Source organism: Nanorana parkeri, unplaced genomic scaffold (assembly GCF_000935625.1).
Source record: "Nanorana parkeri isolate BGI_ZX_2015 unplaced genomic scaffold, ASM93562v1 scaffold1, whole genome shotgun sequence".
Lineage (NCBI taxonomy): Eukaryota > Metazoa > Chordata > Amphibia > Anura > Dicroglossidae > Nanorana > Nanorana parkeri.
Genome location: NW_017306269.1, coordinates 5,553,244 through 5,576,776, shown reverse-complemented (window position 1 = coordinate 5,576,776; position 23,533 = coordinate 5,553,244). Strand labels below are relative to the sequence as shown.

At 41.4% G+C, this 23,533-nt stretch overlaps 1 protein-coding gene across 1 annotated transcript in view; it reads right to left on the bottom strand.

Annotated features, from left to right (window-relative positions):
* PKDCC (protein kinase domain containing, cytoplasmic) overlaps window positions 1-23,533 on the bottom strand; it is a 55,841-nt gene that overhangs the window by 20,219 nt on the left and 12,089 nt on the right. The window contains exons 2-5 of the mRNA XM_018553481.1: window positions 11,391-11,513; window positions 10,036-10,307; window positions 3,404-3,483; window positions 1,461-1,568 (exon numbers count right to left, since the gene is read on the bottom strand). Of these exons, the coding sequence (XP_018408983.1) occupies window positions 1,461-1,568; window positions 3,404-3,483; window positions 10,036-10,307; window positions 11,391-11,513 (583 nt within the window). The remainder of the gene's footprint in view (window positions 1-1,460; window positions 1,569-3,403; window positions 3,484-10,035; window positions 10,308-11,390; window positions 11,514-23,533) is intronic.

Genomic DNA, 23,533 nt, shown 5'->3' with positions numbered 1-23,533 from the left:
CATAACTGGAACAAAGAAAAAAGACAGAGATACAGTTATTGAGCGCATTCTCTTCCGAAGGGTCAGCTAAGGGGTAGGTTCTCATCAGATCAGAGGTGGAAGAAGTGGTGGGAGCACTTGTTGATTTGCTGAGCACTTATGGGAATGTTATTTGATTTGGAGACTAAAGGATGCAGTAAATAACTGGATTTTTAGAACTTACAGTATTTTCAGTTATTATTACATATTGTTTAAAGAATCTCATTTTGGCACATTGTTTATATTTGTCTGTATATAGATGTCGTATGGATTTGTATTTATTCTGGAACACTGTGTGAATTTGTAAAAACTTTTATTTTTTAAGTAGGAAAATAGTTAAAGTGTACTGAAAAACGAACTATACTGCAGCTTACCAAACCTTAGATGTGGTGGCTGCATTAGTTTTCTTTTTTTTTAGGCTTTTTTTCCCTTTATTTTCACCTGGTGGTCCGGCCAGTAACACACTTCCTGTCTTAGGGTGGCTCCACTCTATGAAGGAGCAAGGGAGCCCCCCTTGGTCAGCAGCATTGTCACCCTGTGGAGATGGTAGACTGCTAAGCTGCAATATATTACATGTGTGTTATTGGGTTTAGATATGTTATAAATAGGACTGGTAAGCAGCAAGACTAATGCAGTCATCACACCTGAGGACTGGTAAGCTGCAAAACTAATGCAGTCATCACACCTAAGGACTGGTAAGCAGCAAAGCAAATGCAGTCATCACACCTAAGGACTGGTAAGCAGCAAAACAAATGCAGTCATCACACCTAGGGACTGGTAAGCAGCAAGACTAATGCAGTCATCACACCTAAGGACTGGTAAGCAGAAAGCAGCAAAACAAATACAGTCATCACACCTAGGGACTGGTAAGCAGCAAGACTAATGCAGTCATCACACCTAAGGACTGGTAAGCAGCAAAACAAATGCAGTCATCACACCTAGGGACTGGTAAGCAGCAAGACTAATGCAGTCATCACACCTAAGGACTGGTAAGCAGCAAGACTAATGCATTCATCACACCTAAGGACTGGTAAGCAGCAACACTAATGCAGTCATCACACCTAAGGACTGGTAAGCTGCAAAAAACTTCCATTTTTGTTCTTGAGTTTAGATATCCTTTAACAACTTCTTTTAACTTTTTATATGATTTTATTTCTTATTAAAGATTTAATTTCAGCTTATGTTCTGCCTTGCTCAAGAAGTTATTTTCACTCTGTCCTCCCTTAAAAATGTTCCATCAGGTTCCAAAAAACAACATCATACATTCCTTTATTAAAAGTGTTGGTGAAAAAAACAGGTACAAGCACAGATAGAGACTACCGCCGCACCATTGACAAAGGAGTCCTTGTATCTTGTGCAGCTCCTCAGGACATAATTATACTGTGATGACATGTATCACTCAACAGAAAGTTAAATGAACATCATTTAAAGTGAATACTTACCAGCTTTAGGTACATTAGTGGCATTGGAGAGATACAAGCCGCTCTTGTATAAGTAAAGTACCCTTTCAAACTGTGCAGCGGTTTCATCTATTCCCCAGCGCAGCTCTCCTAAATATTAAAACAGGTTTATTATAACAGGAGTCAAGGGCATCCCAGATATTGGATCATTGTTACATGTGAATGTTAGCTGTGTTATGGGGTCATTACAACAGTGAAGATTTGAAGTGTAGATAGATATAGAAGTACAAATGAAGAGGTCTATAAGCTAAAGCATTTTTTTTTTTAGTTTTATATACAGTGAGGAAAGGTTGGAACAGCTGTCAGGTTTATATTGCTGACTGTCCCCACATAGGGAATAGGAATGAGCTCGGGTTCAGTACAAACTTTTAGTTCATTGGAACTAAGAAGAAAGTTGTCAGTGTTGCCCAGTCAGCTGTTACCAGGGCCAACCGAGGCCCGCCCTTGGGGCAGCAGGGTGTAGAGGGGCAGCAGGGGTGGGGAATTCCTATCTCCCGATGCCCAGGACATGCAGTTCCAGGCACTGGGCGGGTAGTTGTTTTCTACATTTAGCCCTGCTTTGGGCAAGCAGGGCTAAATGTACGGCGGGGAAGCTGCCGCTTGTTTTGTTCAAGTGATCTCGGCGGTGTCGCAGAGATCACTTGTATGCAGCCTGCATACAGGGGGGCGCATGGAGTATCCTGGCATTGGGGCAGCAGAGAGAGTAAATCCGGCCCGGGCGGGGGGGCCCTGCACATCAATAAAGGGGTGGGATGCTGGTGACATCATTGACCTTTTAAGACCACATGGCCCCATTAGGTCAATGTCAATCACCAAATATGATCATGTGGCCATATAAGGTTGCCTGTTGTCTGAGAATGATTGCCTGGCTTTGATCTCTAGTATGCAAAGAGAAAAACAAATTCAACAATCATTAATTATTTATGTATAAAGTTTCCCTAGACTCTTGTGAATGGTGGATCCCCCTTGTGTAGGCTCCACCCTTTTCAAAAAGTATCTGTGACAAAAGCACTCTGCTTTATATGCAAGTCTGTTACTAACCTGAACAGACAACTATTTAAGAGAATATGTTGCAGCAGAGGTGGGCAACTCCAGCTGTGCTTTAACTACAAATCCCAACATGCCTTGGCCTCTGGGAGTCATGCCTGTAACTGTCATTCTTGCAATGCATCATGGGACTTGTAGTTCCACAACAGCTGTAGGGCCAGAGTTGTCCACCCCTGTGTTACAAAGAGCCTTGTCACTCCTCTCAAAACCCTTGTTATAACTACAGTTATTTAGCCCTTTCTCCCAAAAGCTTCATGGGAGGTCAGACAATGGAAAAGATGGACTTATTTACTGTATTCTGTAACTCTGCTGCCCTAGAAGAACTTAATTGCCTAGGCACTGTAAGAAGGGTGGAGAAAAGAAGGGAGTAAAGAAGCATCGAAAGGGAAGGATGAGTGAAAAGGTTTAAATCCCAATTAAACTCTCTTCTAAAACACAGTGAATTGATTCCAAGTGCAATAAAAGAGTAAGGTCACAGGTTTACCATTTGTTTAGCTGGTGAGGCACCAACAGCTATAGCAAAGTAACCATAATACTGCAAAGAAACAATGCTGCTCTCTGTGTGAAAGTAGCAGCCTCTCTGTAGTGGCCAACTCTCTATTCCTCAAATATCAAGCTTCCTGCTGATTGGAGAACTCTAGCTCTGACTTAGCAGGGGGCATATCAAACCTCTGCAGAGAGCTCACTGCTTCCACACAGAGAATGGGCTACTTTGTTATGGTACTGGCTGCTTTACCAGCTAAATGAACTGTAAGACCGTGATCTCTTACTGTTTTACTGCACCTGCAATCTATTCACAGCATTTTACAGAGAAGTTCAAGTTGGACTTTGACTGATCATAGACTGTTGCCAGACAGAGAGGTAGGTTTCATATGTACCTGTGGCATTGACTATGGCATCCAGCAGCGGCCTCAGCGAGGATGGTGCACTGTGCGGCAGGAGGTATGTAAAAAAAAACCTGCATCGAAAAAAAAAAAAGTCCACATTTAACAACATAAAACAGCCTGTTCTGTAAGAGGCCCCGCTCATATAATTACACTATTTAAAATAAAATTCCAAAGAGCAATAAGCTGCTCACCCCGCTCAGGAAACACAGCCATATATCATAATAAAATATACATAACTGACCCTAACGCCAGAGCCTGGCACTGAGGAGACAAGGGCCGCTAGATACAAGGCTGCCTTGTAATCACCTTTAAATGCTCCATTAACACAGCCACTCGATGCCGAGCTCAGTAGATTGTGGCTATTTGCAGGGATGTCTGGCACTCGGAAGAAATTTATGGCACTTATATAACCGATGGAAGAACTTTATAATTCTGGGTGTGTTCTGCCAGTATTTCAGACTACTAGCGCCAGAGGTCTTAGAAAGGAACATCGAAATCATGATGAATAAAACAGTAGTGGGAAAATATAGAGCTGAAGACATACCTGTAATGGATGAAAACCGTCTGACTTTCACAGCCCGGGCCTCTTCTTCAGAAAAGACCAGAGCTAGAAAGATTAATAAACTAGAACACTTCTTCTTTACAATTTTCTTAACATGTTTGTGAAGGTTATAATTCATCTGTAAAAAATAAGTCAAGGCAGCTGGACTTGCTGTATTTTTCTTGAAGACGTTTCACTGGTCATCCAACCAGCTTTCTCTATTCAGAATGACTTGTACAAAACATTCTCTGGGAATAAATATGGTGAATTTCGCTCTAATCCACAAAATCTGTCACAACCAGGTGTTGATTGCATTTGCACAATTGGAATCTAGGAAGTGTCATTAACCTGCCCAGGGAGAGGTGTTAAAACAGCACATACATATAGGGCCAGATTTACTCTCTCTGCTGCCCCAAGGCCAGGTTCCTCAATGTGCCCCCCTACTGGAGAATGGCAGACCTGCAGGCTTCATACAATGTCGCTGAGATCACATGTACAAAACAAGCCGTGGCTTCCCCGCTGTACATTTAGCTCTGCTTGCCCAAAGCAGGGCTAAATGTAGAAAACAACTTCCTGCGCCTGGGCATCGGGAGATAGGAATTCCACAAGGAATTCCACACCTCTGCTGCTCCTCTACTCCCTGCTGCCCCAAGACCGGGCCTTGGTTGGCCTTGTGGGATATCCGGCCGTGCATACATATTTATTCCCAGATAATTTTTTGTACAAGTCATTCTGAATTGAGAAAGCTGGTTGGATGACCAGTAAAACGTCTTCAGGAAAAATACTGCAAGTCCAGTTGACTTGACTTATTTTTTACAGATACATTTTCTTAACAGTTCATGATAAAATATTCCTTAATGGGCAGTATGATGGTTGAAGCTGAAATCCAGGCACACAGCTATATGAACTGATTAGGTACATATACTAGAGCTGTTTTACCTGCCTGTGTTTCTGTGCATCTAGTCCTGAGATGCAGCTCTGTCCCTTCTACAGCTCTGCCCCACAGCTCAACCGCATTTAGACCTGTAATTTCTCTGCTGCACTTTCACTTACAGGTTTGCTCCCCACTCATCTGTGACTGGACAGTGAAAGGAAAAGCAGCACACTGATAAGCCCTGTTGCCTTCTCCTATCAGAATGCTCCTTTTACTGCAACACACCTGATTGGCTCCTTGTGCTGATTCTCCCTCCCCTAGTTTGAGCTCTGCTGTACAGACTGCACAGAAGAATGCTGGAGGCTGATATTAAAGGAGAACTATGGGGTTAGGGCTTTTCCCCATAGTTCTCCTTAGGGTAACGGGAGGACACAAACTAGTGTCCTCCCGTCACCCTAAGCTCAGTATACCGCAAGCTACGCGAGTATACTGAGACGCCGCAGCTGAAGCGGATCCCGACAATTATGCCTGGATCCTCCCAGCTGCGTGAGTGACAGCTGGTTCTGCCTATCTAGAGGCAGAGCCAGCTGTACCCGCCCCCTCCCCCGTCCGTCCCACCAGTCAGTGCTGGAGGATCGGAGCCAGGAGGGGGGAATCCAGCCACTCGCCTGTCACGGCAGAGAGCTGTGACAGGATCGAGAAGTGAGCGAACGCCGGTATGTGTTCGCTCGCTTCCCGATCTACTGAGCCGACCTGTGACAGTCTCATTGTCACAGGTCGGCTAGAACTATGAGGTAAGTGAAAAGCACTCACCTCATAGTTCTCCTTTAAGTTACATTCAGGTACTTACACTGCCTGCTTTTAAAATGTAGTATTATAACAGAGCTGTATTAACCTGTGCCTTTTATATGTTACCAGAGTTCAAAGTAAAGTTTCTAACATTCTTGGCTTGCAGTGCTGGGACCCTAGATTTAAAGGAAAAGTAAAGTCAACCCATTTTTTTGGCTTTACTTCTCTTTTGGGTCACATATGTATATTTAGTAATGTACTCTTGGAACCCAAAGTCAGTATTTAGAGGTCTACAGCCCACTATATACTGACAGCACAGAGCCGTACTGTAGCTGGGAAAGATCCCAACAATATTGTAAAGATTCACCTGGCTGCCTGATTGACAGCTGGCTCTGCCTCTCCAGAGCCAGAGCCAGCTGTGCCTGCCCCCTCCCCTGTCTGTTCCTCCAGTGAGTGCTAGGGGAACAGAGAGGGGAGAGGGGGAATCTCTGATGGACACTCACTGATCTCTGCAGGGAGAAGGCATGAGCTGAGTGATCAACGGTCCCAAGATTGCTCAGCTCTCGGTATATAGGGCCGGTGTGAGATAGATTCCGGCTCTAAAGTATATTAAACCCTCCCAGTACTTCTCCTTTAAATCTCCATAATTAGCAAAGTGACAGATTCCTTTAAAGTTTTAAACTAATAGGGCAAGTATGAAAGGCAAGCATCAAGCAATGTCAATATTGTCAACCAAACTCTACTGTTGTCTAACTCCCATAAATGACCTGAAAATATCTAATGTCCCCATAAGCCGTTTTCCTAACATCTTGATCCACCGGTCAGGAGTTTAGATAGGCCGTAGTCTGCCAAGTACCCCTATAATCTATTTACTAGCGGTCGGCTTGAGATGAATAAAGAGTTTCCACCAGAAGTCTGTTTGCTGCGGTTCATTTTCATCACGGCCTTTTACGTTTGCTGAAATCATCGGCCTCAGTTTAATGTGAAGTGTCATAAATCAGCGCACGCTGTCTGTCTGTTGAAAGGAGGGGAGGCTATTTGTTGCTGCTTGGCCGGGCCTGCGGGCCTTTGTGAACACACAGACTTAGGGCAACAAGGAAAGCTTCTGTTAGTTCAAAGGGGATTGGGAAAACAAGGCAGATTAGGGGAACAAGAAAAGAAAAGTTCAAGAGGTCGAGCTTAAATCATGAGGCTTAGAAAGTACTCGAGTTGTAGGACGGTTGAGGCTTTAAAGAGCCACTAGGCCTAAAATAAAGGCTGACACGCACTTCATGATAAATAAATATAAATCTTGAGGGGAATTTGTCAAAACTGGAGCAGACAGAATCTGGAGCAGCTGTGCATGGCAACCAGTCAGATTCTCTCTTTCATTTTCAAAGCTTAACTTAATAAACTGAAAAGCAGGGGTAGGCATGCTCGGTACTCCAGTTTTTGTGGAACCACAAGTCCCATGAGGCATTGCAAGACTCTGAAAGCCACCGGCATTACCCCTAGAGGCAGATGCAGGCATCCCAACCTGAAAAAATTCATTTCAGGCAGGTGCCCTTCTCATTTCAGGGTGGTGCCAACCACCACCACCATCCCTGAAATGATGGCAGATAGCAGAGGAGCTAATGCTTCCCCTGCTATCTGCTGTTTTTTTTTTTTTTTATTCTGACAGCTGCTGCCATAAGAATAACAAACAAACAAAAAAAAACAACAGACAGCATGGGAATGAATAGCTAGATTGCTACTGGTTATTTCAATTTGCAATAGCCAATGGCAGGCTGGCTATTGCACCCACCCACTGCTGCTGTCAATCAAAAGAGGAGGACCTGATGGAGAACTTCAGGTCCTCATCTGCTGATGGGCAGCATCACAGAGCGGGTGCCATAGCCAGCCTGCCATTGGCTTTTGCAAATTGAAATAGCAGTCTCGCTATTCATTTAAATGCTGTTTTGTTTTTTACTCTGTAATATCAATATTAAAAAAAAAAAAAAACAGATAGCCGGGAAAGGTTCACTCTACTGGATAGAGCCGATAAAACCTTTCCAGAATAAAATGTTTCTCTCCCGGGCTTCTGGGAGCCACTATCCTATATCGGGAGACTCCTGGAACATCCTGGAGAGTTGAAATGTCTGCAGATGCATGCTGTGATTTGAAGTTTCACCATAATTGAAGTGCCGAGGTTGTCTACCGTTGGCTGGGAACATGCAAAACCACTTGAAGCAAGTCAAATGCATGTCAGGAGTACACCTGCATGTCAAATGATCCTGTCAATGGATTCTGAATGATCCCAAATGTGTCTTAAACTGATGCCATTGACCCAAGCCTCGATGTTACATATTGCTTAGCCTGTTTGTATGTTATGCTGTGGTATACTGTGTTTTGTTAGTGATTAAATTATTTTGCTTTTTATTGTGGGTGTCAAGCTGTTATTCTGGGAACAGAGCTGCATATAGTGGTTGCCAGTCTGTAAATATTGCATTCATTTTTGCCAAACCATGTTTGCATATCTTTTAGTCTTGCTCTGTGTGTTATATACTAAATGTGCCATTGTGGTTTACACAACACATTCATTGCAATCATCTGCCAAGGACTAGGGGTTCATGGTGCTGCTTCATCAGATACATGTATAAAAAAGCACAGAATTATCGGAAAGAATACTTAAATGTATGTCTGGGCAAACAAAGGAAAATAATATCAGTGCATGTCTGCAATACATGGACATTTCCCCATGTTTTATATATATAACACCACTGCAAGTACACAAGAATACCCGCTGATCTGGAAGAAATCTAGTGAGCTTCCAACTTCATGTAGTGAGCTGGCAATGTTACCTATGCTGCACTGAAGTCCCAAGGAGTGTCATCATCACTACCTTAGTTCTCCCCTGCTGGACTACAAAACAGCTCTGCCTTTTCTAACCCCCTTGCTTAAATTCTCACTCAGTCTCAAAACATTATCAGTACAGAGCAGAGTTCTGAGAATGTCACTGAGAAGTTTTGAAGATGAGGAAGAGAGGTGTTCTGTAGTCCAGCAGGGAAGAACACAGGCAGGGCTGGTACCATTGCTTTGTATTTCAGTGCAGCAGAGGCAGTGTTGATAGCTCACTACAGGAAGTTAGGAGCATATTGGTTTCTGGCAGGTTCAATACATATTTTTCTGTACTTGCAACCTTTTTAAAGTAACATTAAAGTCAGGAGTTACATTTTTAAAATGCATTTAAGTTCCTTAACTATCAACAAAAATGTATCTTATTTGTGTATTTGAGGATCTACAGCAGAGTGATACACAAATAAGTTAAATTTTTGTTAATAGTTCAGGTACTTGAATGTATTTTTAAAATATAAATCCTTAGTTTAGTGTCACTTTACAGAGACAAAACATGGGGAAATGTGCCTGGATTGCAGATGTACTGAGTATTTTTTTCTAATTTATTTTCCCCAGACATACAGTTAAGTGGCAGACATGGCGGTTCAGCAATTTTATCTTTTTATGCCATGGGGTCATGGAGATTGCTCTTCTACAAAACTGTAGTATGATCTGTGAAGTGAGTGTTTTTATGGTGCAGTGACATCATTAGAAATTCTGTATAGATGCCATGTTCAGTGTCAAGAGATGAAAAATTAATTTAGAATTCCAAAGCTGGTAAGCCCATCCCGAAGCTAGTAGAAAATTTTTAAAAAGTCAGGGAGTTTGACTTCCACTGACTTCATTGTTTTGCAGCAACTTCCAGCCACTACCCCAGTATGGTATGTGTAACAGCTGATACTAGTATCGGTATTAGTGCCAATACTGAGTATTTGGGTGAGTACCCATACTCGCCCAAATGCTCTGATACTTACCCCCGATACCGAAACTTCAGTACAGTGAGGAAACAGCCAATCAGCATCGAGTCAGCCAAACAGCTTGAAGCAGGCTTCCCAGCCAATAAGGAAGTTGGACGGCAGGTATTGACCCACCTCCTGGCTTCCTGATTGGCCAGGAAGCTGGCTCAATGCTGATTGGCCTTGAGGCCGGCTTCCTAGCCAATCAGCATCGAGCCGTCCAAACAGCATGTAGCCGGCTAATTGACTGGGAAGCCGGCTCCATGCTAGTTGAAATACATCATTACCTCTGACTTCGGCCTGGTACAGAAAAACAAATGAATCAGAGTTCTGCTTTGCCGGACCTGATTGTGCTGTGATGGAATATACATACCGTGGGTGTAACTTTTTTTGATACTGTGAATTAAAACATATTTGTCTCTTCCTTATTTGTTCTCTGATTAATAACATTCTCATAAAATATATTTAAAAAAAAGAAGAGAAAAAAAGAAACAAAGATCTTCTGGACTGCCTCAAAGTAATAATTGATTTATAGTAGTGGATGTTATCAGCAGCCTGTTCACAGCTTGTGGCTTAAAAATTAAGGCTTTAATGATTCTTAATGGGGTACCTGTATGCATTGTAAAGATTCCTCTTCTCGTTAATGTTTTGGCATTTGCCTTCAACAGAGCATGGCAGCGTAAAGTTTCTGGCTGGAAACTCCATAAAACAGTTATCGTGGCTGGTACAAGGTGTCTCGTCCATGCTGGCATCATCCAAGTCCGTTACTTTCAATTCACCACCAATGACCACAAACTGGCGAGGGCGAAAATCCAAAAGGGTAATGGAGCCGAGAGGGGAGTGCGCCAAATAGTGTAATAGCCGAACTAAGCTCAGACAGATCTACAATGTATAAAGAAAGAACAAAAGTCTTTAGTACAGCATATTCAAAAGCAGTACAGGTGCGTATGGAAACAAGGGTACATACACATAAAAGGGTCAGTGTTAGACTTACAGCAAAGATCAACATTAGGGTTAGTAAGGGTAAGGGTAAGTGTGAGGACCCTGATCAAGTAGGGCTTGGGGTACAAGAAGGGTTAGTGTGAGCACGGCAGCTATACATGGCTTGAATGTAGGCTGAATAAGAACAAAATTAACCAATTCATCCCTCTATGCTAAACAGCATAGATGATGGAATCTCCAACTGGGTATTGTATGCAGCCGTCGTGGCACCCCTGGCTGCCTAAATTCACTGGCACTACTGATCCGTGGCTGTATCTGAGAGGATGCAGTCACTGCTCAGCTGATAATTTTCCAGCCAGCTCAGTCCATCTAACTGGGTAGAGCAGAAAGGTTCCCCCATAGCTCAAATTTTTCTGTACTTTCAGCGTGTGTAAAGTGATAAAACATAAGAATTAGGGATGCACAGATACTTTTCGAGTACCAGTGCAGATACTTGGCATTTTCATGAGAACTACCAGGGTTGCAGCGGTTGCAGCTGGGACCGGGCTCTGGCACTCCTCCACTGTCCTGAAATCATTAGTCTGTATTGTTTTAGAAAAACTGTCACATGACTATAAACAAAAATGTATCAGTACTCGGCAAGTACCAGTACTCGTACTCGCAAAACTGGTATCTGTGCATCCCTTTATTTATATTTATAAAAACAAAATTGTACATTAAAACAGAGATGTAAAAATCCCAGAAGCTCCGTGTGCTCCCTACAGATGACAGCGGCCTCCTAACTTTTGAATTTTTCTCTAGTGTAGTCTTGGAGCTCAAAAGTATCGGTACATGTACTCGTACTTGTACCGAGTACTGTACTTGGTATCTGTGCAACCCTAATAAGAATACTGTACTTGTACTGCAAAGATGTACAAAGTATTTTTAAAAAATTAATGCTTTGGCATATGCTTTAAGAACCTGCCATGCCAGGATATAGTAAACAGAGATTCACTGAAGAATATGCTATGAAGTATTACTTACGCGAAATCTGTCTTCCCAAGAGGACTGTAGAAGCTGTATCATCTCCAGAGGGGAGCCCAGCTCTGTGATAGTAGTCAGGGCGTCAGCTATATCATTGCTGTCCTGGTAGCAGTAGCCATGTAGCTGAAACCAACAAAATATACAAGTTAGATCACATGAATATACTGAACAACACTGTGCATATGAAAATTAAAATATTTGTAAAGACAAATTTTGGGCGTTAAAGTCAAGAGTTAAAAATTAGAAACTTCAAAACTACCCTTGCAGTGGGGCTCTCCCCGCACTGAAAGGGTTAAATGTTTGTCTTGTCTTATACCTCACTACCCTGGCACCCAGTGTTCTCCTCTTCCCTTTAACGCTATGTGTTGTGAATGGGTCCTCTGTCCCCTTACACACAATGCAGGCTTGCTGATCCTGCATCGTACATGATGACATCAGAGTGCATTTTACAGATGGAGTGCCAAAAAAAAATAGGCTTTAAGGGACCAGTCACACAGAGAGGAGAAAGTTCAAGTGCAGCGTAATAGGACATGCTGTGCCCCAAGAAACACAATGCAGCGCAAATCAGGTGAAAGGCAGCCTCTGAAATGCCATGTGTCCTGCTCAATTGGAGTCGGTGGGATTTTGCTGACCTACTTTTGATGGGCATTTCTAATGCAGAAAAACAATGCCTGTGGACATAACCCTTATACCTAATAACCCTATACAAATCTCACAAGGAGATGTTCTTGCAATGGACTGGAGTGTCTTCTCATGGGGTTTCACTAGCTCTGCATTCTCCAGGTATCTTTCTGGAAGGATGGTGACATCTCACCCACGTATGCAGAAGACAGTGGTAAGGTACATATAAACGTAAAGTGTTTCTTTACAAATACATTTTGAAACTACTAACATTAGGGGGAAGGAAATGTGCATTACACAGTATGTGGACTTTGAATTGTACTGCAAGGTCTGCTTTAAAGCATGAAAGTCTCAATTTTAAAACACGATTTTTCAAGCTAACAAGCAGGCTCTTTTTCAAGCAAGGAGGACGTCATGACTAAAAACCAGCCTGTTTGTTGGCTGGAAATGTCATGTTTAGATATGGAGAATGTCATTATTTAATTGCTCTGTCTGTCTTGCACAAATAAAAAGCTATATAGACTGTACAGTTTCATACTGCAGTCCTTCAGTCATTCAGGCTATTAGGCTGCCATTTCCATGCACAAGGCATTTGCTAAAGAGTGAGCTGGTATTGCACTTTACTATTTTTAAACATAATTATAATAGTTGAGCTGAAAAAAACTGTGACTTTTTAAAAAATATCTGTGTGAATTGAGTGATTTATATAGTCTCAGTACTGTAAACTTCACACTATTTCTTTAAAACATTCCAGCGGACAGTATATGAAAGTTCAGTGTTCAGACATTCTCAGCACAGGAAGCAGATTGTGCAAGAACTGCAAGTGTGTCTTATCAGCACGACATATCTCTATAAAACACTGAACAGTGACATATAAAGAAGACAAACACACAGGAAGATAAATATCCTGAAAGACAGTATATATACATGACACACTGTGCTGAGATTGTGACAAAGGTACATTTTTGTTTACTCTTTCATGATGTCCTGCGTGCTGATATTGGCAAAGCCTAACTCCGGGCATAAATAAAATAAACTACAATGTACAATCCCCCCCATACAGAATATAATGCTTGTTGTAGTAGGGGGATGATCCAATACAGAGGAATACCTATATACCTGATCACTTGATTACTAAATGCTTGATTTGGTAAATAGATACGAAACACGTAAACCCTTAAAATTGCATGGGCCTGAGAATTGGTAAAAAATAACCATACCCAAAATTTCCCTTATGTGACACTTTAAAAGCTTTTACCGCTCATCAATTTAGTGTTAACAATGATTGATGGCCCTAGAATTATTGCTCTCACTCCAAAATCATGGTGTTACGTAACATGTTTGGCGCAATCATTATTTTTACATGACGGGCGTCCATTTATACCCGGTTACCCCCGACTCTGGCCAGGTCCAGAAAAACAAACGGATCGGAGATTCATTTTGCCAGACTTAATTGTGCCAGATGTGGGGTAATCTGATGTAAACAGACACAAGTCCACTTACTGTACACCCGATTCCCCATAGACAGACATGGGTTTGCGCAGTTTAAATTATTTCCTCCATCGCAAGGTGGAGAAAAAACTGTACGGAAATGGACGTCACAGCGGTGACATCCACTCTGTACTGCTCTGTGCACGCATTCCCTCCTGATCAGATCTCTTCCTGATCATCTTATGTAAAAGGGGCCTTAAAATCTAAGTCTACGACTGTTTTATACATCCGCCATATTTTCGGGAAAAAACAAAAAGCCCTGTAAAGCTCTGTGAAATATGTTGCTGCTATTTGACACCACGGCAATAATGATTTGATTGGTCATTAATATTGCCTTAGCTTAGACGGTAAGCACAAGCATACAAGCGACCGTCTGCACAATGTTAGACAGCAGCCTTTAGCTCAAGTGCTGTCTGGTTGGCTTGCTCCAGTGTTTGCAGTGTCTGCTCCCGTCTCCATTGTGCATGAGCTTCTTCAGACACTGTTGTGTTAATCTATATTCCAAAGGTTGCATTTTGTCGGTGACAGATAATACAAATTGGTTATCTGCTTTGATTTTCCAGGGAACAAGTTATTGTTCCACAAGTCTAGAAGCCCCCATAGCAGTCAGTTCAACATTCCACATTACCGCAAATTAAAGTGACATAGCTGCCCTTTCCTGACAACGAAATGCAGAGGTCAGTCTCGACACAAAGGCCGACAAGCTTGCCGAACAAAACACAAAATAGACTCCATTATTAAGTTGTCATCGCTTTCTAAGTATATGTAAACTACGGAATCCTGAACTGCACTAATGTAGAGTTACAAAAAAAAAAGGAATTCTGTCAGTTTCATCTGTCTTATTGACTTAGTCATACGCGTTGGATAAATGAATGGAGTGACGCTAACAGGGAAAGTTTGGTTTGGGGATGGGATGGGATAAAAATCCACAACCAATCCTTATTTAGTCAGAAAACTATCCAGTATTTACAAAGAAGTGTGCACACAGAATTCTCTACCGCCATGGAAAACATGCAAGTGGTGGAAGCAGATTGTTTAGATTATGTATCTTTAGAGCCAATTGTGGTGCCAGAGTATAACTGAAGATGCTTTATACAACAACACAAACTTATATTAAATAATTGTAGCCATTTTAAGCCAATCTGCATCTCGATTGAAGTGTATCTAAAGCTAAAACCTTTTTGGGACAGTTTACTCAGTTCGCATTATAATGAAGTAACTTCATTCAAATGTCAGCTGATTAACACTCATGAGGACCCATTATCCTTTGGTTTGGTGTTCTTTTTACTTCTTTCACCTTTGGACTTTTAATCTGGTTGCCCCAGCAAGTGACACATTGATTCATGAGAGAAATCTCACCAGAGCTAGTAAGCTCCACATATTCAACTGGTTTTCTTCAAACATGAAACTTCAATAATAGAAGCTCCAGTGCCTCGTACTTATAGTCTAAGGTTCCCATTCCCATAATGTTCCGTCTGTCTCTCGCTTTAGAGGTTCACCCTCTGTATCAATATTGGTGACCTGTCCTTGGATAGAGAATCTAAACTGTGAGTTTTCACCAGAACAGGAGTAGAAGTTAAAGTGTATCAACAGAACAAGTGTAGAAGTTAAAGTGTATCAACAGAACAAGAGTAGAAGTTAAAGTGTATCTAAAGCCAAGAACAAAATGTCATATATTGCACCTTACTAGTCCTTACATCTGGTGGCTGCATCATTTTCCTTGTCTACCCTTTTTTATATTTTTATTGACAGTAACATACTTTCTACCTTAGGGTGGCTGCAACCACTCTTCCAATGTATCTATGATGAAGCAATGTTGTCACCCTTGGACCGCAGCACTGTCAACCTGTGGTTAGTAGATGGACTAGTAGATTCATATGGACTTTAAAGTGTCAGGCAAAAGTGATTAAGTCTCCTTTACAGTAGCCCCATACTATTTACACATTAACATAACCCTCAGGGGAAAGTTCCACACGTTTCTCTCAAGTAAAAGGCACATAGCGAGGCTCAGTGGTCACGTGACCGCAAATAAAGATGAGAAAAAAAAGGTACTTTTATGCTGATATAAATAAAAAATATCTTAGAGTCATAGAACTATATTGCATCAGGTCTGTGGCTAATACAATGACTTTCCAACTACTTTATATCGGTGACAAACAAATTAAAGCCTAAATCCAGCTAACACATTTTAAGCAGTTACAGATAGAGTTTTTTCTTTCCCTTTGGGATAAAGGTTTTTATTAAATATTTAAAAGCTGACCATTGTAACCACCTCTGTCAGTGGTAAATGGTTTGTCTCAACCCTCTGGCCTACTTTTTCTGGACAGCTTGGTCTGCTAAAGTTGAAAAATAACAGACTTATTTGATGTAATAAAACTGTGTTACAGGGAGAACTCAGAATAACAAAGTCTGCTGTGGTAATGAGATTGACGATATTCATCATATATTTCATTTTTTATTTTGCCTATAGTTCCACTTCTTTTAATAGGGACACTTGTCCAGGTGATAACTGTAAAATAGAGTATTTCTGTCATTTTGGAGAAATTTTCTTGCACTTCCTGTTGTGTTTTTAGAAATATTCAATAAAGATCTGCATCATACAGTGAGGAAAATAATGATTTGATCCCCTGCAGATTTTGTAAGTGTGCCCACTTACAAAAAAATTAAAGGTCTCTCATTTCTATCATAGGTGTATTTTAAATGATAGAGACAGAATATCAACCAAAAATCCAGAAAAAACACATGATGCAAATGATATAAATTGAGTTGCAGTTCAGTGAGTAAAATAAGTATTTGATCCCCGAGCAAAACATGACTTAGTACTTGGTGGAGAAACCCTTGCTGGCATGCATACAGGTAAGACGTTTCTTGTAGTTGGTTACCAGGTTTTCACACATCTCAGGAGGGATTTTGGTCCACTCTTCTTTACATCCTCAAGGTTTCTTGGCTGTCGCTTGCCATCTCGAAGTTTCAGCTCCCTCCATAAATGTTCTATAGGATTAAGGTCTGGAGACTGGCTAGGCAAAAAATTATTTTCCACACTGTATATGCTGCCCACTGTCTAGTATCTATAATAAGGTTTGAGTGGCACAAGCTATTTTGTCTAGAGCTACATTGGCAATTTTTAAATGCACAATAACATAATGGATCAGGCCAGGACATAATGCATCAATTCAGTCACAATGCAGGTAACAGTAGAGATTGTTTTCCTGTCTTTTAATAGGGAATCACAATCACCAGGACAGGAAGTGAAGGAAAATTCAAAATTGTACAGTTGTCACCAGAACGGGAAGAGAGAAAAGCCTCCAAATGGGGTCACCTGTTCTGGTGACCACTGTCTAAGAAGGGAATTTCCTCACTTTGAAGAGATTTCCTCCAACTTTCAATTGAGCCTCCAGGAGAGGAAGTGATGAGAAATATCCCCAACGGGTCACAGATGGCAAAAATTAAACTTTTTTAACCATTCCTCCGCCTCAAAAAAAGTTTTAGCTATACATACAATTGAATAAGTCCTTAAAACAAGCTTAAAAATGCTTTAAAGTGTATGTACAATTTACAAATAAACTGGCCTGAACACTCCCTCAAAAAAATTAAAACGTAGTCCACATAGAAGCCAAATGCATGAAGACATCAACTGTTAAAGTTGTTAAACATTTTACGGCTCTTACCATTCCTTCTCTATTTTCAGAAGTATTTACACAGAACATGGAAAATATATGGAATGTAAAGAAAGTGTAATACCAACATGGAGCACATAAAAATTTACTGGACAGCTAATGGATTTCCATGTCTGTACATTAACCAGCCAACGTCATAAAAGAACAAAAACACGTATGTCATAAAAATTCTGTCCAAACATATGACAATCTGATAAAATAGGAAAGCAACCACACTTTCTAGAGGATGGTTTGATATCAGAAACGTATATTTAATCCTGGCCGTGTAACATGTGATTTTTACAAGAGATGTAACAGATTTGTACAACCGGCTAGTGTATGTGTCAAAGCAAAACTCCAATCACGACTTTTTAAAGTTGTGAATCGGATGGGGAAAAGATTGAATCACTATCAAGTTATTATTGAGGTTTGAATTCTTGCTGGTGACATCCATCCTCATTGTTGAGCACCAGGACAGAAAGTGAGGTGATTTCCATAATGTTATTATGCTTGTCACAGAAGCAGCCATAGTAGTGGGAATAGCTTCTAATAGGTAAAACCTGTCCTCAGTGACAACCCTAAAACATGTGATTAACCTTTTCTGTCATGTCTATGACAGGAAATAGAGGGAAAATCTCCCAAACAGGAACTCAGAGAGCAATAAAGCCCTGACAGGGGTTCTATACATTCGGCACACTATCCAAAACTAAAACAGTTTTTAATTGCATTCTACTTTAAAGCACAAAACCTCTGCACCAGCCTCCACTGGACAGGAGGAATCTTTGTACTTGAAACCATAAACATCAAGGAAACTACAGGAGTTTTCATCCTTGTTACTGAAATTTGAAAACCTTTTTTACACCTAATCTTCCATAACTAGCTGTGGGCTTTTGAACATGTGCAGCTGAATCTGATCTTCATGGGTTGCAAGGATCAATGATGACTAGGGGGTCAACTCTCTACTGAAGTAACTGCAGTATATGCCAGTATGGGAAATTCATTACAGTGGACATAAACTAAGGTGCTGACCTATAAATCATCCACGTAGCGTATAGCTGGGAAAATTACATTTGCATGGCACTACTGCCACTAGGTAGCACTAAGAAGCATAAGAATGTCCGATGCTCTTCGGTTACATCTAGTGGCAGTAATGCTGTACGATCAGCATTCACTCAGCTAAATGCTAGGTGGAAGACTTATACATGAGTCCCTTAAGAGTTTGGATCCATTGTAAATATTTAGGGATGCATTAGGAAGGACAGGTAGTATGATAGAATTTGTATAAACATCCCTATATTAGTAGGGTCCAATGGTATTTCAGTGCCAGGTCACAAGATGTTGACCTACGGTGGCAGTGCACAGGGATGCTAACATCAATACAGTTGATGAAGTCAATGAAGTCACTGTTAATGTTAGTATCTACAATACAAGCTGTTGCAAGTCATGTGACCTAATGCCGAGTGGACCTAAAACTTAGCTTATAGACCAAGTCAGATGGTGTGACTTAGAGGGTTATTCACAAAGCCACCACCTAAAATTGGTGGGAAAAAAATTCCAGCACAAGGGGCGAAGAGGGTTCTTCACAGTTAGAGCAGTTAGGGTCTGGAACACACTGCCGCCGGCAGTGATTTCAGCTAAGAGTGTGGAATTGTTCAAGAAACTTTTGGACGATTTCCTAAGGGACCGTAATATACAGGGGTACAAGTACTCCTAAGAATGAGATCCTATAGGTTGGACTTGATGGACTAATGTCTTTATTCAACCTCAAATACTATGTAACTATGTAACTGCCAAAGGCAGCCGTGTGAATAACTGACCCGAAGTGAAGTGAGCTGAACCCTGTTCGGCTATTCACTTCAGGCTTGTACGCCTGATTTCAGCCGTACACCGACTGAAATCAGCCGTACATTGGCTTGCTTCGACTGGGTTCTGGTCGCTGAGCCGCATTCGGTTCAGCTATTCTGCTCGGTACCTCTGTGGTACCGAGCAGAATAGAAAACCAGTTAAAAAAGCAGAACAAAAATAGAAAACGATTGGGTGGAGCTTGCAGTGACAGCTAGCTCTGCCCAACTGTTTTCTATTGGCCGGGACCAGCTGTCATTACAATGAGATCTTGGCGGAGCCGGCGGTGATATCAAAGCCAAACAACCAAGTAACCAAAGTTACCAAGTAACCAGGGGACGCTGAACTGTCATGAGAGCTCAGCAGAGCTGGCCGTGATATCAAAGCCGGCTCTGCTGAGCTTGCATCGTCAGGAGCCCACACTCACAGGCAGCCACACAGCAGAGCTGAGTCCAGGTAACCAGGGGACACTGATCTGTCATTGCAAGTGGCCGGACCCAGCCATGAGATGACAGCTGGCTCCGCTCAGCTGTCAGTAGCAGGCTTTCGACCGGCCATTGGCCGGCCATTGGCCGGCCGTTCGGCCCACTTCAGCTTTCACCTCGGCTCAGTTGAGCCGAAGCATATGTCTTCGGCTCGACCGAGCCGCTCGGCCAACTTTGGGAGCTGTACGGGCTATAGTGAATAGCCTGTACAGCAGCCCTTCGTTCTACTGAACCGAAGGGCTCCCGTAACCGAAGCTAGCCAAAGGATCAGCCGAAGCTATGGCTGGATCCTAGGCAGCTTTGACCCTCTTAATCTTTTCCTGGTTGTTCAGTTTGAACTGTCTTCTGGAATGTAAAGTTTATTCTTTCATTATGTAGTCTTTTCTTTTGTTCTTAAGACAAAATGAACCAAACCACTGATATCGGCTTATCTTGCTGCCCATTTCTGTTATCTGTGAACATTTCTATTCCCTGTTGGTTCCATCGTTGTGTACAAGTTCCTCTATTTCCTTTTCCTCTCTCATCCTCATCCCTGGCTCTTAACTCAATAGCCCGGACTTCTCTTTCCGGGACATTTGTATCTGTCGCTGCTTTTATCTGTAATCACAGACACCGCTTTCTCTCATGCTGTGCAGGCCATGACATCCAATGCCCTCCTCCCACCTCTAAATATTTTCTGGGGCTGCCGATTGCCAGAGATTCTTACCATGCCAACTTCTTTCAAATGCCACGCGTACTAGGCTGCGTTTGTCTATTTTTAGACTCTGTCCGTGTCACATGGAGATCTTGTTGATTGCTTTGATATAAAAAAAGATCACTTTCTTTCTCTGCTAAAGAAATCCCAGGGCCACCTTTACCAATGACATTATAGATAAAAACTCAACTTTAAGTCTATCATTTGCAGAAACGTTCCTATTGATTTGTATGAAGAAGGGGCATTCATAAATTGTAACTATAACAGTAAATCAATATATACATATATACATATATATATATACATATGTATATATATATATGTCTATATACATATATGTATTATTTCTATTTATTTATATATAATTATATAAATATATATTTCTGACACATTCAGTATAATAATGCAAGGATCAAGGCATTAAATGAAAAGCGCAGCAATGGTTTTGGCAAATGACATGGCAAGCAGTCTAAATCCACCTCGTACTAACCTGATTTCAGTAAATTCTGATAAGTTGCTGTGAGTTTTGGCATCTTAAACATGAAGCTTTGCTCCTTGCACGATTTACTAAATAAGCATAGAATATCCCACTTCTGTGTGTGTCCTGACTTCTGAATAACAAATTAGTCACACTGTAAACCTTTGGTCAGGCAAAACAAAGTGCTTCATATGTGTTTGTAGCTGTTTAGCTGAATTTGCTGTGTTTTTAAAAAAATGTTCACTTGCCTGAAACGGCCACTTAAAGGTTGAAGCTAAAGGAATGGGTTAAAGTTTGCCTAGCTCGCAAAACCATTGCAGATCTGAATGTGGGAATGCTTAGTTTTATAAGCATGTCATAACATTTGATGGACAATTACAGCAAAACACAAACACATCATTTTGCAAGGAAATTCATTCCACTGGCTTGTATGCAGGTCAGAGACAAGGTACAGAGCACACAAGATATGTATGGGGTAGAAGGTGTTTACATCTGCAGGTGCACTGACATTCCAGCTGGTGTGAAAGTTTGTCTCATTTAAGCCATTTACCTTTATCTGTCAGACAAAGGGTCACAGGTGCAGAGCTTTTTTTGTTAAAAAAAACATCGTAAAAAAAAAATAACTCCCAAAACGTTTTCCTATTTAAAGCAAACCTGTGGGCTTTGTAGACCCAGGAAATCAGTGACATAGGATAACACGGGCCCTTCCAGATACTTTCCAACTTAATTCTTAAAGTGACACTAAACTACTTGTAAAGTAGCCACCGCTCCTTAGCTTACTAATTTGTATTGAAATTGTAGCCCATCACGGGAGTGAGCTTGGAGCGGTGACTACTTTACAACACACACAGGGACCACGGGGAACAAAAATAGCCCCCCTCCAGAAGGAAGGACAGTGTCAGCACCAATTCAGAGATGATTTGAGGATCTACAGTCAAGTAATACACAAATAAGTTACATTTTTGGTAATAGTTAAGGTCCTTGAATGCATTTTGAAGATTTAACTCCTTAGTTTAGTGTTACTTTAAGCATCCAGTTACCCCCAAAATCCAGAGCATTCAATTAAGCAAGCAGCTTAAAATGTCTCATGGTAGAGCGATGTACCCTCCCTTCTTGCTCTCTTTAGGTAACCATTGGTCACAAAGTTTGATGAGCAACCTAACTAATCAATAGGGAGATGAGAAGAGTGGGAAGAGGCAAGCCACAGCATATAAGAGATCAGGTTGCAAAAACTGGATCATTTTCCAGGCACAAAGCCAGAGTGCGCTGGATGTCCAGGGGGCCCAGCTACAACCTTCATAATCCTTCAGTAAACCAGGTGGATAGCGCAATTGATCAAAGCTCATAAGGGAGGAGCTACTTGTAGGCAGTTAATGTATGATGGGGTGGGCTATGCCAGTATAGATAATGCAAATAGGAGGGTTCTCTGTGCATATCGCAATCCTCATTAATGTCAATTTAAGGGATGAGGGGGTAAGACTGCCAATGCTTCATCAGAAGGCAGCCTTGCATGGAGAACACCCCAGCATATAAAACAATACTCTCAGTACATCGAGCACAATAGAGCATTTCTGAACATGAAAAATTGCTAGGTCATTTGAAGAATCTCCTCCCTGGATGGCAAAGAAGCAGATTTAATAAAATGTGTTGAAAAGACTCTCTACTGAAGCATCAAGCTCCTTGTAATTCTCTAATGTCCAAATGAAAGACGTCAATTATTGCACAATGCTGACATTTATGTCAGAACCAGGAGGGGGGTATACATTGACCAGACAGTACACCTATAAAAAAAATGGTTCAATATGGCTTGACGGTTTGTTGTTTACATTTTTCAATACGGTCTATGATGTAATATGGCTGGGCGGTTCACTGTTTACTTTTTTTTCCACTTGCACATAAATTGGCTATTTAAAGTGAACAGAGTTCCATCACATTCACTTAGCTAAGTGAGCATTCTCAATCGTTCAATCTCATTGAAAGCAATGCATTCCCTATCTAGCTCATATCTTATATCAACAGCTTTTCCTATTGGTAGGTTTCCCCTCTACTCATACTTTGTAGTCCATTTTTTATGCTCCTAAGGGTTCAAAGGGGGTCAAAAATGGACTGAGGGAAAGCCTGTGTGAAAGGGGCCTGAGTGTTGGGACAGTGTCACTCCAGTGCACATGGGCAGTGGTTGCCCATTGAGTGAAGAAAGAAGACGACGATGGTAGTTGAGAAGCAGTGGAGAAGATGGCAGCTGCAGCGATGGAGTATGGAAGAGGTAAGTCTGCCATAAAGTGCAAGTACATTGTACATATGCTCAATTAAATTTCAAAAGCAAAGTATGCAGAAACATGAAAGTCACTTCAAATCATATTCAGGGAAACACTGCAATACTAACTCAAAATATGCGATTAGTAAAAAATACGCTGTACTTTCTCTTTTAAGTGGCAAATGGCCGCAAAGACGTAGTAAGAGAGTCCAAGGCAGCCCAAAAACGTTTGGCGTGACTGATTTAGCTTGTATTGGCTCTTTGCTTTTGTTGCATAAACTTTTTACAAATGGATTCCTTTAATTAAAATCTTCATATTTCTAGACAAACAGAGGTAGGAAACTGAAACTGTTCACTTCCAGAGTATGAAAACAAGGTCTGCTTCTGATTGTCTTTGCTGCTGTTTAATGAGCTATTAGCATGATTTTAGCAGGGCTTAACTGCTTAGAGGAACACGTTTTTTTATTTTTAAAGGTCGTACAGTTATTTATTGCTTGTCCATGGAAACGTTTAAGAGGATTCCGCTCTAGAATACAGTACTTCAATTGGCAGCAGATAAACCAAACAGAGCACCTCAGCTCGTACAAACAACCAAATATCCTCTATAAATCATAACACAGGG